Raw genomic sequence first — 16,462 nt, 5'->3', positions numbered from 1 at the left:
GGAGCACAGTGGGTGAGTGAGTCATAGCAATCACCTGGTGTTGGATTGAGCTAACCCTGGAGAGTCTAACTGCCCCATCTAAAAAGTAAAAAGGACTCATGGACATGGACAACAGTGTGGTGGTTGCTGGCAGAGTAGGGTATAAGGGGACTAAAGGGTAATGGAAAAATATAATAAAGATTAAATTTAATTTTTTAAAAATTTTCGCAAATTTTCTATGGAATTTAAAAAAGAAAGTATATTCTCTGTGCACACACAGTTTGTTAGCTATCAAATTTAAAAAAGTAAAATAAAAATGAAAAATAAAAATTGTGAGTCTTTCTAATCTTGCCCTCTGAAATACCCATTGCCTCTGTTTTGAAGTGTTTTCAAAGTTCACTGGCATAAAAAAGTATGCTTTCATACCAGTACTTCTCAGCCATTTAAAAAATTTATATTAATTCAACTATCTGGCTTTTTTGATAAATCTGATGCCTTCCTATAATTTTATAGGGTTTCTGGAGAAATCAAAGATTAGTTCTTGTGTTCCTTCTGCTCTGTATTACCAATAGCTAAGAGTTCTCTAAATTAAATATGTCAAAATAAGGGAAATTAATGTGCCTGGAAATGTTGGAGGAGGTCTTGGAAAGGACTTGGCCTCTGGTTGACCTGTGAGCTGAAATCCGGCAAGTCAGAAGCTCCTCATCCCCTCCCCTGACCCTGGGATGTACATCTGGCCCACCATTTCCATACTAGGAGCTGTCCAATTATGTAGCCTAGAGAAATTGAGATGCTGTAGGGCTGAGTATGGGACTCAGCCCAATTAAAGCCTCTATATAAACTTTAAATGGTGGGTAGATACAGAGATCTGCTTGTCTCCCAGCTGCCCAAGACAAGCCTGGTAAGTAAATATGTTCCCTTGCTTATTTAACCTGCCACCTACAAATCTGGAGTGGCCTGACACTTGCTGTGGTCCATCCTTGTCCCCTGTGTGTTAGAAGGGCTGGGGGGGTCAGTTTGCAAACCAACAATTGGTGAGCCAGCCAGGAGATGTAAGAAATGGGTCTTAGGAAAGAGACATCATAGAGGAAAGTTTGGCCTTTGACATCTATATGGGGAAGGGTGGTGTGTAAGGAGAACGGGGTGAATGAGAGCAGAGATACGCTAAAAATGCCAACTTGTTTAATGCACATTGGAAGAAGTACATGTAGTTCTCATTAGCAAAGAAAAGACATACATGGCTGTGCAGTGGACTGGCCTCAGCTATGGGTAGCTCTCCACCACTGATGCCCTACCAGAGGCTGAAGCTTGAGTGAGAAAGTTGTATGAAGAGCTGAGCTTAGAGCAAGAGTATCACATTCATTTTCACCAGGGGTCACATCAGCCTTGCAGTGGCCTTCAAAGGGTCAAATGTAATTTTGGGACTGTATAAATGTAACTACTCCTTAACCAGGGGCAAGGAGCTCAGTGCTGCCGCTGGGTAGAAACAAGGTTCTGGGCCAGATAAAACAAGGTGGCAGGCTGTATTCGGCCCACAGGCCTTGTGTTAGCCACCTGTGGCTTAGAGGAAGACTTGTTTGTACTACTCTGTACTACTACTAGCTTCAGGGCTGGAAGAAGAGGTAAGAGAGTGCGACAATAAGTTGGAGACTTTAGCATGCTAGGGGAGTGCATGCTATTTAGCATGCTATTTTGTAAAGCTAGGGGAGTGCAAGCTGCTGAGGATTAAAGTCCAAGTGCTTGTGACAGAGCCTGTTTGGGATGCTGAGAGCTAAATGAGGAGAAACTGAGGAGAGTGAAGGGGAGGATGTTGTGGTTGACAATAAAAGAACTAGATGCCCCATGCTGTCTGACTCCCAATACAAAGGAATGCAATGATAACCCCAGCCAGTGAGACAGGCCCTGACCCAGGAGCATTCTTCTGCTGAATTTATTGTTATACAGGATCCAGTGAAAATAACCCAGAAGCAAATACGGTTTGACCTCATTGCCTATGTGACCCCATGTGAAGAAATAGACTAGCAACCCACTGCTGTGTTGGTTGTTGTGTGAAAAGCCTTAAAACCTGACCAACAGTTCAGACTGTCCCTACCTGCCCCTACCATCTCTCATGCCCTGCCTGCTCCGTTAGAGGCCTCGAGGATACAGTTCTATTGGGGGTGGGTCACTCCCACTCCTGAGTATGGGAATGCAGGCCAAGATTGCCTCCAAGGAGGGCCAATGAAGTTGATCAAAGCCTCCTTTTGAGTTTAGTATTCAATGGTTTCCAGAAATATACAAAGATGATAGTTCTTATTGATATTGGAGCCAAATATACTCTAATACATAGTAACCCTTAGAAGTTTTCTAGCTCCCTCAGTGATGCTTATGGAGGAAAACAGCAAGGTCAGGAAGGTTCCTTTGACACTGAAGATTAGGCATTCTTCCCCAGGAGAATACAAGGTTTTTATTTCTTGAATATCAGAGAATATACTGGCCACTGATATCCTACAAGGTCAAACTCTGCAAACCCCTATGGGTGAAACCTGCCTCCAAGTTAGAGCAATCAAACCAGTCCTGAGAGGAAACATCCACTGGGAAACCAGCAGGTCTACCACCTGCTGGTGAGAGTAGTAATAGTCAAGCAATATAAATTGCCTGAGGAAGGGCATAAGGAAATAAGAAAAATTATCCAAAAACTACATTGAGTGGGTATTGTACACCCTACCTACTGTGTTTTCTATGGTCCAGTGTGGTTGTTGAAAAAGCCAGTTGGCTCATGGGGGATGACCATGGACTACTGAGAATTGTCCAAGGTAGTGACCCAACTCCATGCAGTTGTACCCAACATTGCCATCATCTTAGATGCCTTGGCCCCAGTCACAGGAGTGTACTGTGCTGGGCTGATTCTAGCAAATGTTTCTTTCAGTACACCCTGCTGCTGAGTCACAAGATTAATTTGTCTTCACGTGGGAGGGACACTAATGGACATTTCAAGTGCTTCCCTGAGATTACCTTCACAGTCCCACAATATGTCAGGGCATGGTAGCCTGAGATTGGTCTCTGTCCTCCTTTCCCACATCAGTATGGCCCATTCTGTTGATGATACAGTGCTAACATGAGGACTCACCTCTGCTGCAGAACACTGCAGACTCTGCTGCAACATGTGTGAGGGGAAGGATAGGCAGGGAACCCACAGAAAAGTCAAGGCCCAGGCACTGCTATAAAGTTCTGGAGAGTCATTTGTTGAATAAGACTCATTTTTTCCAAGAAGCTATGATTGGTAAGTTGCAAGCCTATCCAACCCCTAAGAACAGGAAAGAGGTACAAGCTTTTGTAAACACTTTTGGACTTTGGAGGATTTTGATACCCTACCCAGCATAGTACCTCCATCCTTTATACGTCTTGGCAAAGAAAGGGCACATGTGGGACTGGGCATCAGAGCAGCAAGCCTGTTTGAGAAGGCAAAAATTCTAGTGAAGTAGATTAAAGCTCTGGGCATCTCCCAAGCAGGGACCATTTGAGTCAGATGTGTCTGTGACTCTGGAAGGTGTGGGTTGGGCACTGTGGCAGACACAACAGGAGAAGAGAGTGCCCCTAGGATTTTGGTCCTCAATTTGGAATGGATTAGAAATCCCATATGTCTGTGTACATCAACAGCTCCTAGCCATGTACACCATACTCCTTCAAGTAGATCCTCTCCCAAAGAAACAGCACATTATGGTGAGAATGTCCTTTCCTTTCAAGGGTGGACTGAGAATCTGTTCCATCAACTCACTTCCACTTGTTTGCAGCAGAAGAGCAACCTGTCCACCAGCCCAGTGTCTGTAGATACTAGACACTGTAGATTGTGTAGATATTCCAAATGCTCTGCTCCTGTATCTGTGGCAGCGCCTGCAGCCTGTAGAGAGGGAGTGGAGGAAATGCTCACTAGTATTTGTGAATAAATGCTCTACTCCATTTCTCTTCTTTCAAAACAAGTGGATCTTTCATAAGCTATAAAGATGGACTGAAGGTAGATAATTTTCATTAGCACATTAGTTATACTGTTTCAAACTAAGATGGGTCTGGTCAGGGCAACCAGCCCACAGGGACTGCAGTCTCTAATAAGCCTAACACTGACACCATCTGGATATAAAGAGGAATGAACTGCAGCAGCAAGTGGGATGAATCTTTCAGCATTCATCCTTTGCACTGACAGTTGGGCTGTTCCAAAGGGATCAGCCCTCTGGCTTAGGTAATTGGAAGCCAAGGGGTGGATGACCATTAATAAGCCCTATGGGGTCAGGAATGTGGAAAGACATTTCAGTATGTCTATGAGAGCCTAAGGCAATCCTCACTGCCTTCCAAGTCCAGTCTCACAGGCACTGGCACCCCCTGGTAATCAGGAAACTGATATCTTAGCTCAAGTACAAGCCCTAGCAACAGACTCTTCAGTAGATACAGCAGACTGTGTGCATAAAAAGAGTGGTCATTGTAGTAGCCCAGTGGGATGGCACATTGCCAAGGATGCTGGATTGCCCTTGACCTACAGTTGTGAGGTTAATGTATTAACAGTGTGTCTTATGTGTTCTAAACAGCAATCAAGTAGCTACCACAGGTGTCTGGGGCCATTCAAAAAAGTTCCCAAAAGTGCTGGATTGGAAAATGATTACATAGCCCCCCTTTTTTGAGTGAGAGGTTCTAAATATAGCTTGGAGTGTGAGGAAACTGTCTCTGCCCTAATGTAAGCTTCCCCTGTCCTTAAACAAACCAGGTGGCCACCATGAGGGGGTGAGAGAGCTGAGTGCCATGTATGGATACCCTCGAATAGACAGTGTTGGGGGTCACATTTCAAAGGGCATGGTGTGCCAGGCTGGACAAAAGAATGTGACAGTGAATGGTGGTCCTATCTCAGCAGTCTCCTGCAAGCAGCAGGTTTTGTAGAAAGGAAAAATGGAAAATTAAAGCAGCAGATTAAATTACTAGCAGATAAAACACTTTGGCCAACTGGATTAAAGTATTGTCTCAGACTTCAATACATTTGAATGATCAGCTAGTAGGGTCTGTGGCCCCCTATGCCAGCCCAGGGAGCCTGCCAACACACACAAAACCAGAAAGATATGGAGGTCGAAGAAGAGCCATTGTGCCTCTTATTTGTGGATTAACGGGCTATGCTGCTGAGAACAGCAAGTTTCATCAGGTCTGGGAAAGGCATTTTATACTGGAATTTTCAGTGGGACATACCACAGAGATGAGTGAATTACCCCTGGTTGAGAAGGAACTTCTCAGTACCCCCTGGGATCCCATCGTTCCGTGGCAAACCCGACATATTAACATGCTCTTTACCCCCAAATGGAACACGCACCATGGAGAGAAGGGAGAAGCCGGCAGTCCTGGTCTGGCACATCCTGCCCCCAGCCCACCGCCTCACCCTGGCAGTGCTGCCTCCCCTGGCCAACATGGACACTGTGCACAACCAGGCCAAGCTCCTCTCCTTAAGGCCGGGTGGATGTGTTCTGTTTTCCACCTGTACAATCATTTGGCCGCTGTCTTTGTCTCCTCCACGGCCTGGTGGACATTCTAGCACATACAGAAGTTCTCACTGTGTTCACCCTGCAAGACTTGAATGGTAACTAACACAGTCTGTCTTTACTGACACTGGTTTAAATGCCTCTATTGAAAGAAGCGGTCCTCCAAACAGAACGTCCCTGGGCATGGTTACTGCCTCACAAGGAGACACCTGTGCCACTATCTAAAGAGAATGTTTTGTGTTCATACATAATGAGTCTGCTAATGCATCATCTTTATTAAATCACATGAGGTCACAAGTAAATACACTGAGTGATCTGACCGCCAGCCTAGGGAACTTAATAAATCAATGGTTCTGATCGCAGGGTCTTGGTAGAAAAAATTGCTATGTATTTTGGGAATCATTATCTTAATCTGTGTTTCACTTGCATGTGTCTAAATTGTTACTAAGGCCTCTGTTTATGATGCAACCAGGGTGCAGCCAGATTGCTGCCAAACGAGCAACCTTGACACTAATAAAACACCTTGTTGACACACAAGGGCCTATTGAGGAAGAGGTGAGCGTGGAAGATAGGAAGCGCCAGTGGAGGGGTGGAATGTTGGAAGAAGTCATTAAGAGGATGTGACCACTGGTTGTCCCTTAAGGTAGACACTGGGCAATCAGAGGCTCCTCCTACTCTCCTCTTGACCTTGGAATGTATGCCCCACCCACCATTCCCACCCTGGAGCTCTTTTCAAGGGTTTAGCCTTGAGAGGAGGGTGTTTTGACTGCCTGGACTCAATATGTTACTGAACCCAGTTAAGGCCTTGCTTATAAGCCTTAAAGATTCTGGCAAATGGGTTCAGTGATCTACTCGTCTCCCAGCGGCAGACTAAGACAAGTCTTGTTATGTAGTTTCGTTGCTTATTAAACCTGCCACCTACCAAACTGGAGTGGTCTGTGTCTTTGATCTCTCCCTACCCTCTGTGTAAGGGGGCCAGTGTGTGAACTGATAGGTAACCAGAGACAACTTTGCATATTTGGACTTACACGCTGTATCTCCATGTTTTATGTCAAAGCTTATTTTGAAACTATTTTAATTCAAAATTGATGTTTATGAATTGGTATTATCTGAATCACTGTGAGAGATTTTCATTATAGCTTAGTACTTACCATTGTAAATTCATGGCTATGACAAAGCATGGGTTTTGCATTCTACAGTTATTCGATTATTTAAAACTTTAATTCATCGCTAAGTTTTGGTAAAATGTCTAGTTATAAAATCATTATCAATTAGAAAAAATGCATGACATTTTCCTAATGTTTGCTATTATACCCCAATTGGTTTTGCTCATTTACTTCTTTTTTAAATTTTATTATTTTCTGTTAATTTTTCCATAGCTTTTCTTTCTTGTCATCATCCTTTTAAAATCTAGCCTTATTTTTATATATCCTTAATTTTATACAAACTCACCAGTAACCTTGTGTGTTTTTTCTGAACTCACCACTCTTACAAACAAATTTCTTTAAATATATAGAAAACAATCACCAGCTTTGGAAAATCTTTCCTTTGATTTTGTTTTTCTTTATTAGCTCCATTTCATTCTTTCAAAAATAAGTGGGTCCTTTAAAGCTATAAATATGGACTGAAGGTTGATAAGTTTTCTTAAGTACAGTAACTGTACTATTTTAAACTAATAAGACATTTCATTTGCCATGAAAAGGCTCATAGAATAAAATTTCCTCCCTGGAATTATTCATCTTTCATTTTACCTAAATTGAAATTTTAAAAAATGTTTCTTTACCTTATTTTCTAGATGTATTATTTATTTTAAGCATAAATCAAATAAAAGAAAAATGATACTTAAATATGAAACCACTTATTTTACATTTTCTCAACTATTAAGATTGTGAAAAATCTGTGATATTCATTTAAAACAGTTTTGTTACCAAAATTAAACACTATTTAAAAAGTAGCTTCAGCCCTGACCAGTGTGGCTCAGTTGGTTGGGTGTCATCCAGCAAAGCCTGAGGTCGCCAGCTCCTGGTCAAAGCATATGCCTGGGTTGTGAATTCAGTCCTGGTCAATGTGTGTAGGAGAGGAAACCCTCTCTTTTTCTCCCTCCCTTCCCCTCTCTCCAAAAATAAGTAAATAAAATCTTTTTTAAGTAGCTTCTGCAGTGTACCCAGAATTATTTTTCCAGTTGACGTTAGAACATACTAGGTTTTGCCAAAGCATAAAACACAGTGTCATGACTATAGTTGTCGAGTGGGTGATAGTATCAACGCTAAGCATAACCAGGTGCCATACATTAACAGCAATCTACATAGGAGACTCATTTTTAAGACCACAATTTTGGTCTAAAGAGTGGGTCCAAGTCCTGACTTTGCCACTTTGCTTTAATTCAACTTATTTTAGTTATCTGGGCCTGAGTTTAATTGGCATAAAAATGGAGATTTACAACTGAAGACTATCATAAAGATTCAAAAATCTTCTATATACAGACTATTTAACATAGTACCTGGCACATAGTGAGCATTCAATGAATAGATGCTAATGTTATTATCAGGCCATTCAAATATACTTGATCAAAATTAATGAAACTGAACAAATCACAAACAAAATTAATTCTATTTAATACCAAAGTTGGCAGCATTACTAGTATTTACACTTTGGGCAAGTGAAAACAGCTCGGCACCGTGCTCAGAGGAGGTAGCACAGTGAGTTATTATTACTGTCTCAGGATGGAATAAAACAGGCAATGATCGGGGCTGCGGTTGACACACGCTCTTGCTTTAAGAGCTGAAACAAGGTTTTAAAGTGTGTATTAATCTGGTCAGCAGCAATAGCTTTCTTTTCAGTGTACTTGGAAGAATCACTCATTCAACAAATATTCTTTGATTGCCTGTTATGTGCCTGGCTGTGTTTACCTACCATGCAAAAGGAAATACCTCCTTTTTATACTCTGAATACTTTCCTTTTCCACAGACATTTCCACTGGGCCTGGGAGATGGGCAATTCTATGCATGGACAGATGGTTTGAGAAGAAAAGACTGGCATGACTATGAAAGCATTCAGAAAGAGGCTATGCGCTCAGGTATGGAGTTCAGTGTGAGCTACTTCACTTACTGCAGTGTCTCATGTGTCACTTGAAGGATCTCTAATTAGCATTTCTTCTGCCCAGTAAGGTATGTCTCATGGGGATATTGGAGGTCCACAAGGGACAGAGCTAAAACAGTTTCATATTTCAGAGAGAAAACAAATAATAGCCCTTATAATATTAGCTGAAGAAGTCATTAAATTTTTAGAAATCTGTAGTACTTTGTATTTCCAAACTGCTTTTTAATAATTTCTGGGAGATCTTGGGATTTATTAGTAAGAATTGGTGGACATGTATCTTGAACTGGATTGACTCCCTAGGGCTGGGGGATGATTCACTGGTAACGAAATGTATGAAAGAGGTACCACATTCTGGACACTGGCAGGGACACAAGAGGTGGGTAGATCACATGAGCCAGGGATCTCAGGTTGGCAAAACTTGGACAAACAGAAAGGCAGTTAAACCTAATCAAGCAGGTCTGTACATGTGTAGCAGAATTTTATTCTTGGGTTATAGGTAGAGGAAACATTTTGGTTGCTGGAAAAATTAAGGGGAAAGAACAAGTTTTTCTAGGTCTGAAAAATTAGCATGCTGAAAACAGGGACTCTGTGAAAGACAAGTACCATATGATCTCACCTTTAACAGGAACCTAAACAACAAAACAAACAAACAAGCAAAATATAACCAAAGACACTGAAATAGAGAACAGGCTGACAGTGACCAGGGGGAGACAGGAGGGAATTTCAGGGGAAAAAGGGAAGGGTTTGCAGGAACAAGTATAAAGGACACATGGACAAAAACTAGAGGGGCTGGAAATGGAAGGGAGATGGGGAGGTCTGGGGGGGTGGGCTGGGATGGGAGTAAAAGATAGAAAACTGTACTTGAACAACAATTAAATTAAAAGAAGGCTCTATAAATAGAAATTGATAAAAGTGAGTCATGGGAAGTCCACATTCTATTATTTGACCAAAGGAGCTCTAGCTCTAGTGTTTTTTTTCATAGTGAGGATGTCACAGAAATAGAGAAGTTATTGTTTGGTAAAGACATCTGAGCAGCCCTGAGATACTGCATTCCTGGTGACTCAGCAGCAGAACCAGGACCAGCCACAACGTGAGGTCCTGCTGCTCTACCTTCCTCATAACTCACCCTGTCGGGAAGTCTGGTGTGATGGTATTTTAATATTTATGACATTGTTCAGGTTGGTGAAATGTTCTGAGCTCTGAGTTGGGTGTGGATGATCTAATTATCATCTTTTTTAATTCCTTTTCCTTAGGTCACACCCCTCACTCCTTACCTTCCCCAGCCTTCGCTAGACCTGCTGTTCCCAAGGATATCCTCTATTCCTTAGAGAATCTTTCTCTTCTAAGTTTCATTGTCTTTCCGCCTCGGCCTCTCCTCGTAAATAATCATGAGGATGCGTTCATTACCAGCCTTCTCACTTTTGGAGCTTTCTTACCTTTTTTTCTCTATTTGCTTGATCAGCTCTGTAATAATTCAACCATCAATTCCCCTTTTGAACCACAGAGTGCTGAAAGATTTTGGAGATGTTTATATAATCTAATTAATTGAAGTTGCAAAGTGTTAGTAATAATAATAATAATAATAATAGAATAAGCTAATTTTTTTGCATAGATGTTTTGTGCTAGTACTTTACACATGTATTTCATTTAAACCTCCAAATGAGGTTAATAGATAGGTTTTATTATCCTCAATGAGTTAAAAAAAGCTAAATTCTTATGTATTCATTAAATTTTATCCAAGGTCAAACAGCTAATAATTTGCAGAGCTAGATTATAAGTCAGGTCTTATCACGCTCCTTTACACACCACTGTCTGACCTTGAATAATACCTGGGCAATATGAAGTAATGACCTGTGGACATAGGAGAGACATGCCTGGTATCATATCCTGGCTTCTCCATACATGAACTAGGTTCAGCGGCAAATCAATTTATCTTTCTTATATTCTACTTTGCAGAATTGCTGTGTAGATTAAAGATAATATACGTCAAGTAATTAGCCACTTATTTGGATATAAGCTCAGCTAATGATAACTGTCATTGTTAATTCACTGAAGTTACTTTCACTTGATTTGTGGTGCTTACCCTTCACTGTGCCAAGGAGTCTTAGATATAAAATCCAGAACATCACATTTATTTCCACTTCATACTGCCCTTTCTGCTCCCTGGATGAACCTGTCTTTTATAGCCTCATTCTCAGGCGAGGCAAGGGAAATTGACCTCAAAAAAAATTGGTAATTATTAAGTATTCTAAAGTACAAATTTTCATTGGAATTCAAAAGTTTTTAAATACTAGTATGTTGTAGTAGTCACTCGATGATATATGACAAATGCAGTAGACAATAATTCATCATTTTTTAAATATCATAAAATATAAAATAAAAGAAGTAAATACACACAACACACAGAGTACAGAGTCAAAATAATCCTCCCTGTTCTCAATATCCAGGTCCAGAAAAAGGATCATTTGTGCCATTCTGTCTCCTCCGAGTCTTGAGGTTTGTGTTTACTCTTATTTCTCTCTGTAGAAGCTTTTCCTCCCACCTATATATTTAGTCTTAAACAAATATGGTTGCATTTTGCCTGAGATTGATCTTTATTTAAAAATTGATTTATACTGTATGTATGATTCTCTTCTCTCAAAATTATTATTTTTAATTTTTTTCCTTTTTATTGAACTTGAGGATGACACTGGTTAACAAAATTATACAGGTTTCAGGTGCACAATTCCACGACACATCATCTGTACACTGTATTGTGTGCTCACCACCCAAGTCAAGTCTCCTTCTATTACCATTTATCCCCCCATACCCTCCTTTTCCTCCCCACTCAAAATTATGTTTGAGATTCATTCATGACAATGCATAGAATTTTATTGATTCATTTTTACTGTTGTTTAAATTTCTACAACATCATTCTCTTCACAGACACTTGGGGGGTTCCTAGGTTTTGGTTATTACATACAGTGTTATTATAAGTATTCATGCGTGTGGTTCTGGGGAAGAGGCAGTATTTTCTTAGGATACATATTGAATAGTGAATTTTGTGTGTCTAAGGAATGCATATTTCAGGTATGTCCTGTAGTCTAGGACAAACTGTTTTCCAAAGTCAATATACTGATTTCACTCTCCTCAATAGTGGATGAAATTCCCATTGCTCTAAATCCAAGTGAACCCTTAGTAGTGCCTGACTTTTTTCCCTTAAATCAGTAGTATGATGTAATCTCTCACAGTCACTCCATTTTGCATGGTCACTTACATATACTAAGGTCTAATGTAGTTGATGTATTTTTCATTCTTATGAGTTGTTTGTGCCTTCTTTTTGGTAAAATTCCCATTTCTACTTTTAATTTTTGAATTTATTTCTCTTCCTTATTGATCCACAGAGTGCTCCTAGTTTATTGTAAATATCCTTTAGTGGTTGTATGTGGTGAAAATATCATGTTACATATTTTGTAGACTTTTTATAAAATTTCTAGAAGTTCTTAATTGTGATGTAGTCAAATTTGGAAATCTTTTTTTAAGGATAGGTCATACTGATGTTGTATATTATCTTTCAAAAGCTAGAGTACATTATCTTTTATATTTAGGTTTTAAACCCAATTGGTCTTCATTTTATTGATGTAAGAGGGGGATTCAATATTTATTTACTTTTTATCCATTTAGATAAACTAAAACAGTGCTGCTTATTGGAAAATGTATCTTCATCACTCAGCAGTGTTGACTATTATATATCAAGTTTTCATATTTGTGTTTTCTCTCTGGTTCTTAATTCTGTTCTAATAGTAAAAATCCCTGAGCTAATACCATATCTTATATATACTATGTTTTTATAATGATTACTGATGTATGATAAAATTCATTCTACTTTCTTTGCTCTTCTTCCTTGAGAATCTACAGCCATTCCTAACATTATGCCTTTCTTTAAAATTTCCACTCAGCTTGTCAAATTTTTCATATACATCCATAGGTAAACCAAGTTATTTAAATTTTAGAGTAATGGTGTCTTTATAAATTAGGAGATAAGTGACACTTTTCAATATTAAATAATCGATTCTATAGTATACATTGTATTTATTTGCTGCTTTTTCATTATATTTAAGGACACGTTTGTAATTTTATTCTCAGACACTTTGTTGCTATCCCTGGAAAATTAATGTGGATATCATACAAGTTGATTTTATTGAAATTCCACATTGTTTGTTGCTGGTATATAGAAATATTAGTTTTTACTTTTTATCTGAATTTGGAAATCTGTTTTTCTATGAATTATAGTCATTTGCCTATAGGTTTTTTTTTAATTTTAACATAGATATCTACATTGTGATATCTACAATGTAATATCTACAAGTAATGACAGTGTTTTTATTTTTTTCTTTTCATTCTACAGTTTATAATTTTAGTTCGTTTTGTTCTGACATTGCAGTTGCTAGGAATTCTGTGTAATGCTGAACAGTAGGTATTGGTTGCCAGTCTTGACTTGGGATTTTTCTGACAATAGCAAATTAGACACTCTTGTTAAGATTTTTTCTAGCTATCTATTTAATGAAAATGCATTTTACCATTTTTCTTAAGCCTTCTGAATCTGATTTGCTGAGAGACTACAAGTTTTATTTTACTTTTAACCTAAATGAATATTAATTTATTAAAAGTGTGTTTCTTCTATTGCATTTATTGAAATAGACATGATGAATATTATTTAATCTTTTATTTGAGTGAATTATATCTATTGATTTAAATCTGTTGTTTTAGTTGGTTTGCTAATATTTTATTTAACATTTTTGAATCTTTATTCATGAGTGAATCATTGGTCATGAATTATTTTTTCTCATGAAGTTTTTGCAAATTTTGGTGACAATGTAATGACAGCTTCATAAAATTACTTCAATAATGCTTCCTATTTTCTATACTTTGTAATTATTCATTGTGTATTAGAATTGTTTATTTATTAATAATTATAGAAATCTTGTGGGTGAACTATATGGACCTGGACTTTTCTTGAGCAAAGATTTTTAACTCTTGGGTTTAAATGCTCATATTGATTAACAAATTTATTTATAATGTCCTTTTAAAGATTTAATAATGTCTATGGTGTTTAAATTTATTTCTCTTTCAAATATTATCTATTCATGTCTTTTTATTTTTTGATAAAATATTATACTGGAAATGTATTGATTTTATTAATCATTTCAAAAAGTGATTTTTGACCTATTCATTTTATCTATTGAATTTTCTCATTGACTTAGCTTCTTTTTTTTTTTTGACTTTAAAAAATTTAAAAATTTGATTCATAGACTTAGTAATTTTAGCCTTTTCTACTGTAGAATAAGCATTTAGGGCTCTGAGTTTCGTCCTTTAAATTAACTCCTTTAAATTACCTCTTAAAGTGTATCACACTGCTCTGTAGCCCAATGTCTTATATTCATTTGTCATGTTTTAGTTATATTATTTTGTAGTTCTGTTTTGAAATGCTTGGTCTGCTTAACACTGATACTATCTTAAAAACATGACACTCTAAAAACTACTTTCTAATGAAATTTTAATAATCTTTATAAAAGTAATTAACATAGTAAGCTGCATGCATTTTATTAAATGTCTGTTAATATTTTAATTAATATTAATAGTTTATATTTGGTTTAGGTAGTCACATTCTTGTGGCATATTTTGGTAATTTTTGAAATATCAGAATCTTAAATAACTTTTAAAATAAATAGGTGGTATATGGGGAGAGAGGGAAAAGAAAATAAAAAGAAGATAATTACTTTCACTCCTGAAGAAATGGGAGATTTTTTTAAATTAAAAAAATGTTTAAAAAAAGCAATTGAAGTATAGACCCAAAGAACTTAGGTGTAGCAACAGGGTTCTTTCAGGTACATATGTGCCCTTACAGTTACAGTAAATTATTAGGATTATGTTAATTTGTTAGAGGAATCCTAATATTCAGAGAAACCCAGAGTTTTTGTTATTTTACAATCATACACTTCTTTGTTGAGAGAGTACCATTAACCAAACCAATTTAGCTATAGAAGAAGGGTATCCAGTGTAGCACTTCGGGGTCAGGGAGACTTCCTGGAACAGGCCAACCAAATTCTCAAGGATAAAACATATTCAGATATTAGATAAGCTTTTGTTTTTATTCAATTAATTTTCTGACTTCTCTTCCTTGTAATTTGCTACTAACCCAGTCACATTTTAGGCATTTTTTTTCTATATGTGATCCATTATGTTTCATTTAGTTAGCTTTACATCATTGGAGAATTTATCAACACAAGATTTCAGCTGTGAATTGTTTAGCTATCCTTTTGAGTTGTACTGTATCACAAAATTGATAATCATTATTTAAATAATTTATAAAAGTTGGATGAAAATAACTAAAATATTTCTTTGATATAATATGAAAGATGATGTATAAATTGATATTGATCCATTATTCAGTATACATTGGGAATAATTATTATAGTGAGGAACTAAAGAGCTATGCAGCTGACATTCATCTACTCATAATTTAAGAAAAAAGCCAATATGTTTCTGAAATAAAAATAAACTCTGCCTATGGAATTTTCCTGAATTATGGATCTAATAACATGTGCCAGATGTTGAAAAGAAGATGCAATTAGTTCAGATAAGTGTTCTTTGACATGTGATATTACCTAATTCTTGCTGCATCCTTTTCTAGGTTGCAAACACACACTGTTTAAGTCATCTATCCAGGGTGGGGCAGGTGTGGGCGTCACGTGTACCTGGCACGTGTGATGTATAAAAATCTTTAAGATTTCTAGAAAGCACTTACTTTTAGTTTTCAAATTTGAAAATTTTTGAAAATTTTCTTTTATTCTGATTCAGATTTCCACTGTGTTTGCTGCTGCTTTTAGATTTCAGTATGGGTGAACAGAACATGAAAAAAGCTGTTTTCAACTCTTATATTTGATGTTTTCCTTTGAAGCATGTTATGTCCTCAGATAATTATAATCAAATCATGAATTCCACTATATGCCTCAGGAATCCTATGAAATTATATCTAACTCTTCACTACTTGCATTTGCCCTAGTTAATCACACTCATAAATTTGAATATATAAGGTTTTATTATTTTATAATTCATTCATTTATTCACTCATCCAACAAATACTTTTATGCCACTGTATTGTATTTATTTATTTTTAGACAGAAGGGAAGGGAGGGAGAAAGAGTGGGAGAGAAACATCAATGTGTGGTTGCCTCTCACATGACCCCCGCTGGGGGCCTGGCCCACAACCCAGGCATGTACCCTGATTGTTAATCAAACCTGCAACCGTTTGGTTCACAGGCCAGTGCTCAATCCACTGAGCCACACCAGCCAGGGCTTATGCCACTGTGTTTTAAATACTGCACCACACTCTGGAAGAAAAGAAATAAAATAAATCACCATGGGTTTTGAAAAACATGCAGCATAATTGGGGGAACTTTCATTGTTAATGACACAGTGGCCTTTTGGATCTGAACCATTAATCTTTCTTGGCTGAAGGATTTTAGTAGCCTCTTAACTGATTTTTGTGCTCATCTTCATCTCTTCAAATAGCAACCAGAGTGGTCTTCTAAAAATTAAACATAAGGTCACTTCACTCCTCTTCTCAAAAGCCTACAAAGGCTAGTCATCATTTTCAAAATTAAATCCAGGTTCATTCCATGATTATGCAATTCAGCATGATCTACCCACCACCTACCTCTGTCCTCATCTCCTACTGATTGATGTACATAGTCTCTCCCCTGGCCACCCGGCCCCCTTTGTTTTCCCTTAAGAATGCTAAACATGTCCAAGGACCTTCCACTAAGCTGTTCCCATGGCCTGGAACACTATAATCCATATCTTCACAGCCCACTCTCACCTTCATTAAGGCCACCAGACCATGTATCACC

General features: G+C 37.8%; 1 protein-coding gene across 1 annotated transcript in view; it reads left to right on the top strand.

Annotated features, from left to right (window-relative positions):
- Positions 1-16,462, top strand: part of GALNTL6 (polypeptide N-acetylgalactosaminyltransferase like 6) — an 875,194-nt gene that overhangs the window by 307,439 nt on the left and 551,293 nt on the right. The window contains exon 2 of the mRNA XM_045830767.1: positions 8,439-8,547. Coding sequence (XP_045686723.1) covers positions 8,439-8,547 — 109 coding nt within the window. The remainder of the gene's footprint in view (positions 1-8,438; positions 8,548-16,462) is intronic.

The sequence above is a fragment of the Phyllostomus hastatus genome, unplaced genomic scaffold (genome assembly GCF_019186645.2).
Source record: "Phyllostomus hastatus isolate PE091 unplaced genomic scaffold, TTU_PhHast_1.1 phas_contig_159, whole genome shotgun sequence".
NCBI classification, from domain to species: domain Eukaryota; kingdom Metazoa; phylum Chordata; class Mammalia; order Chiroptera; family Phyllostomidae; genus Phyllostomus; species Phyllostomus hastatus.
Note: the sequence above shows the minus strand (reverse complement) of the source record. Positions and strands in the feature narration are given on the sequence as shown.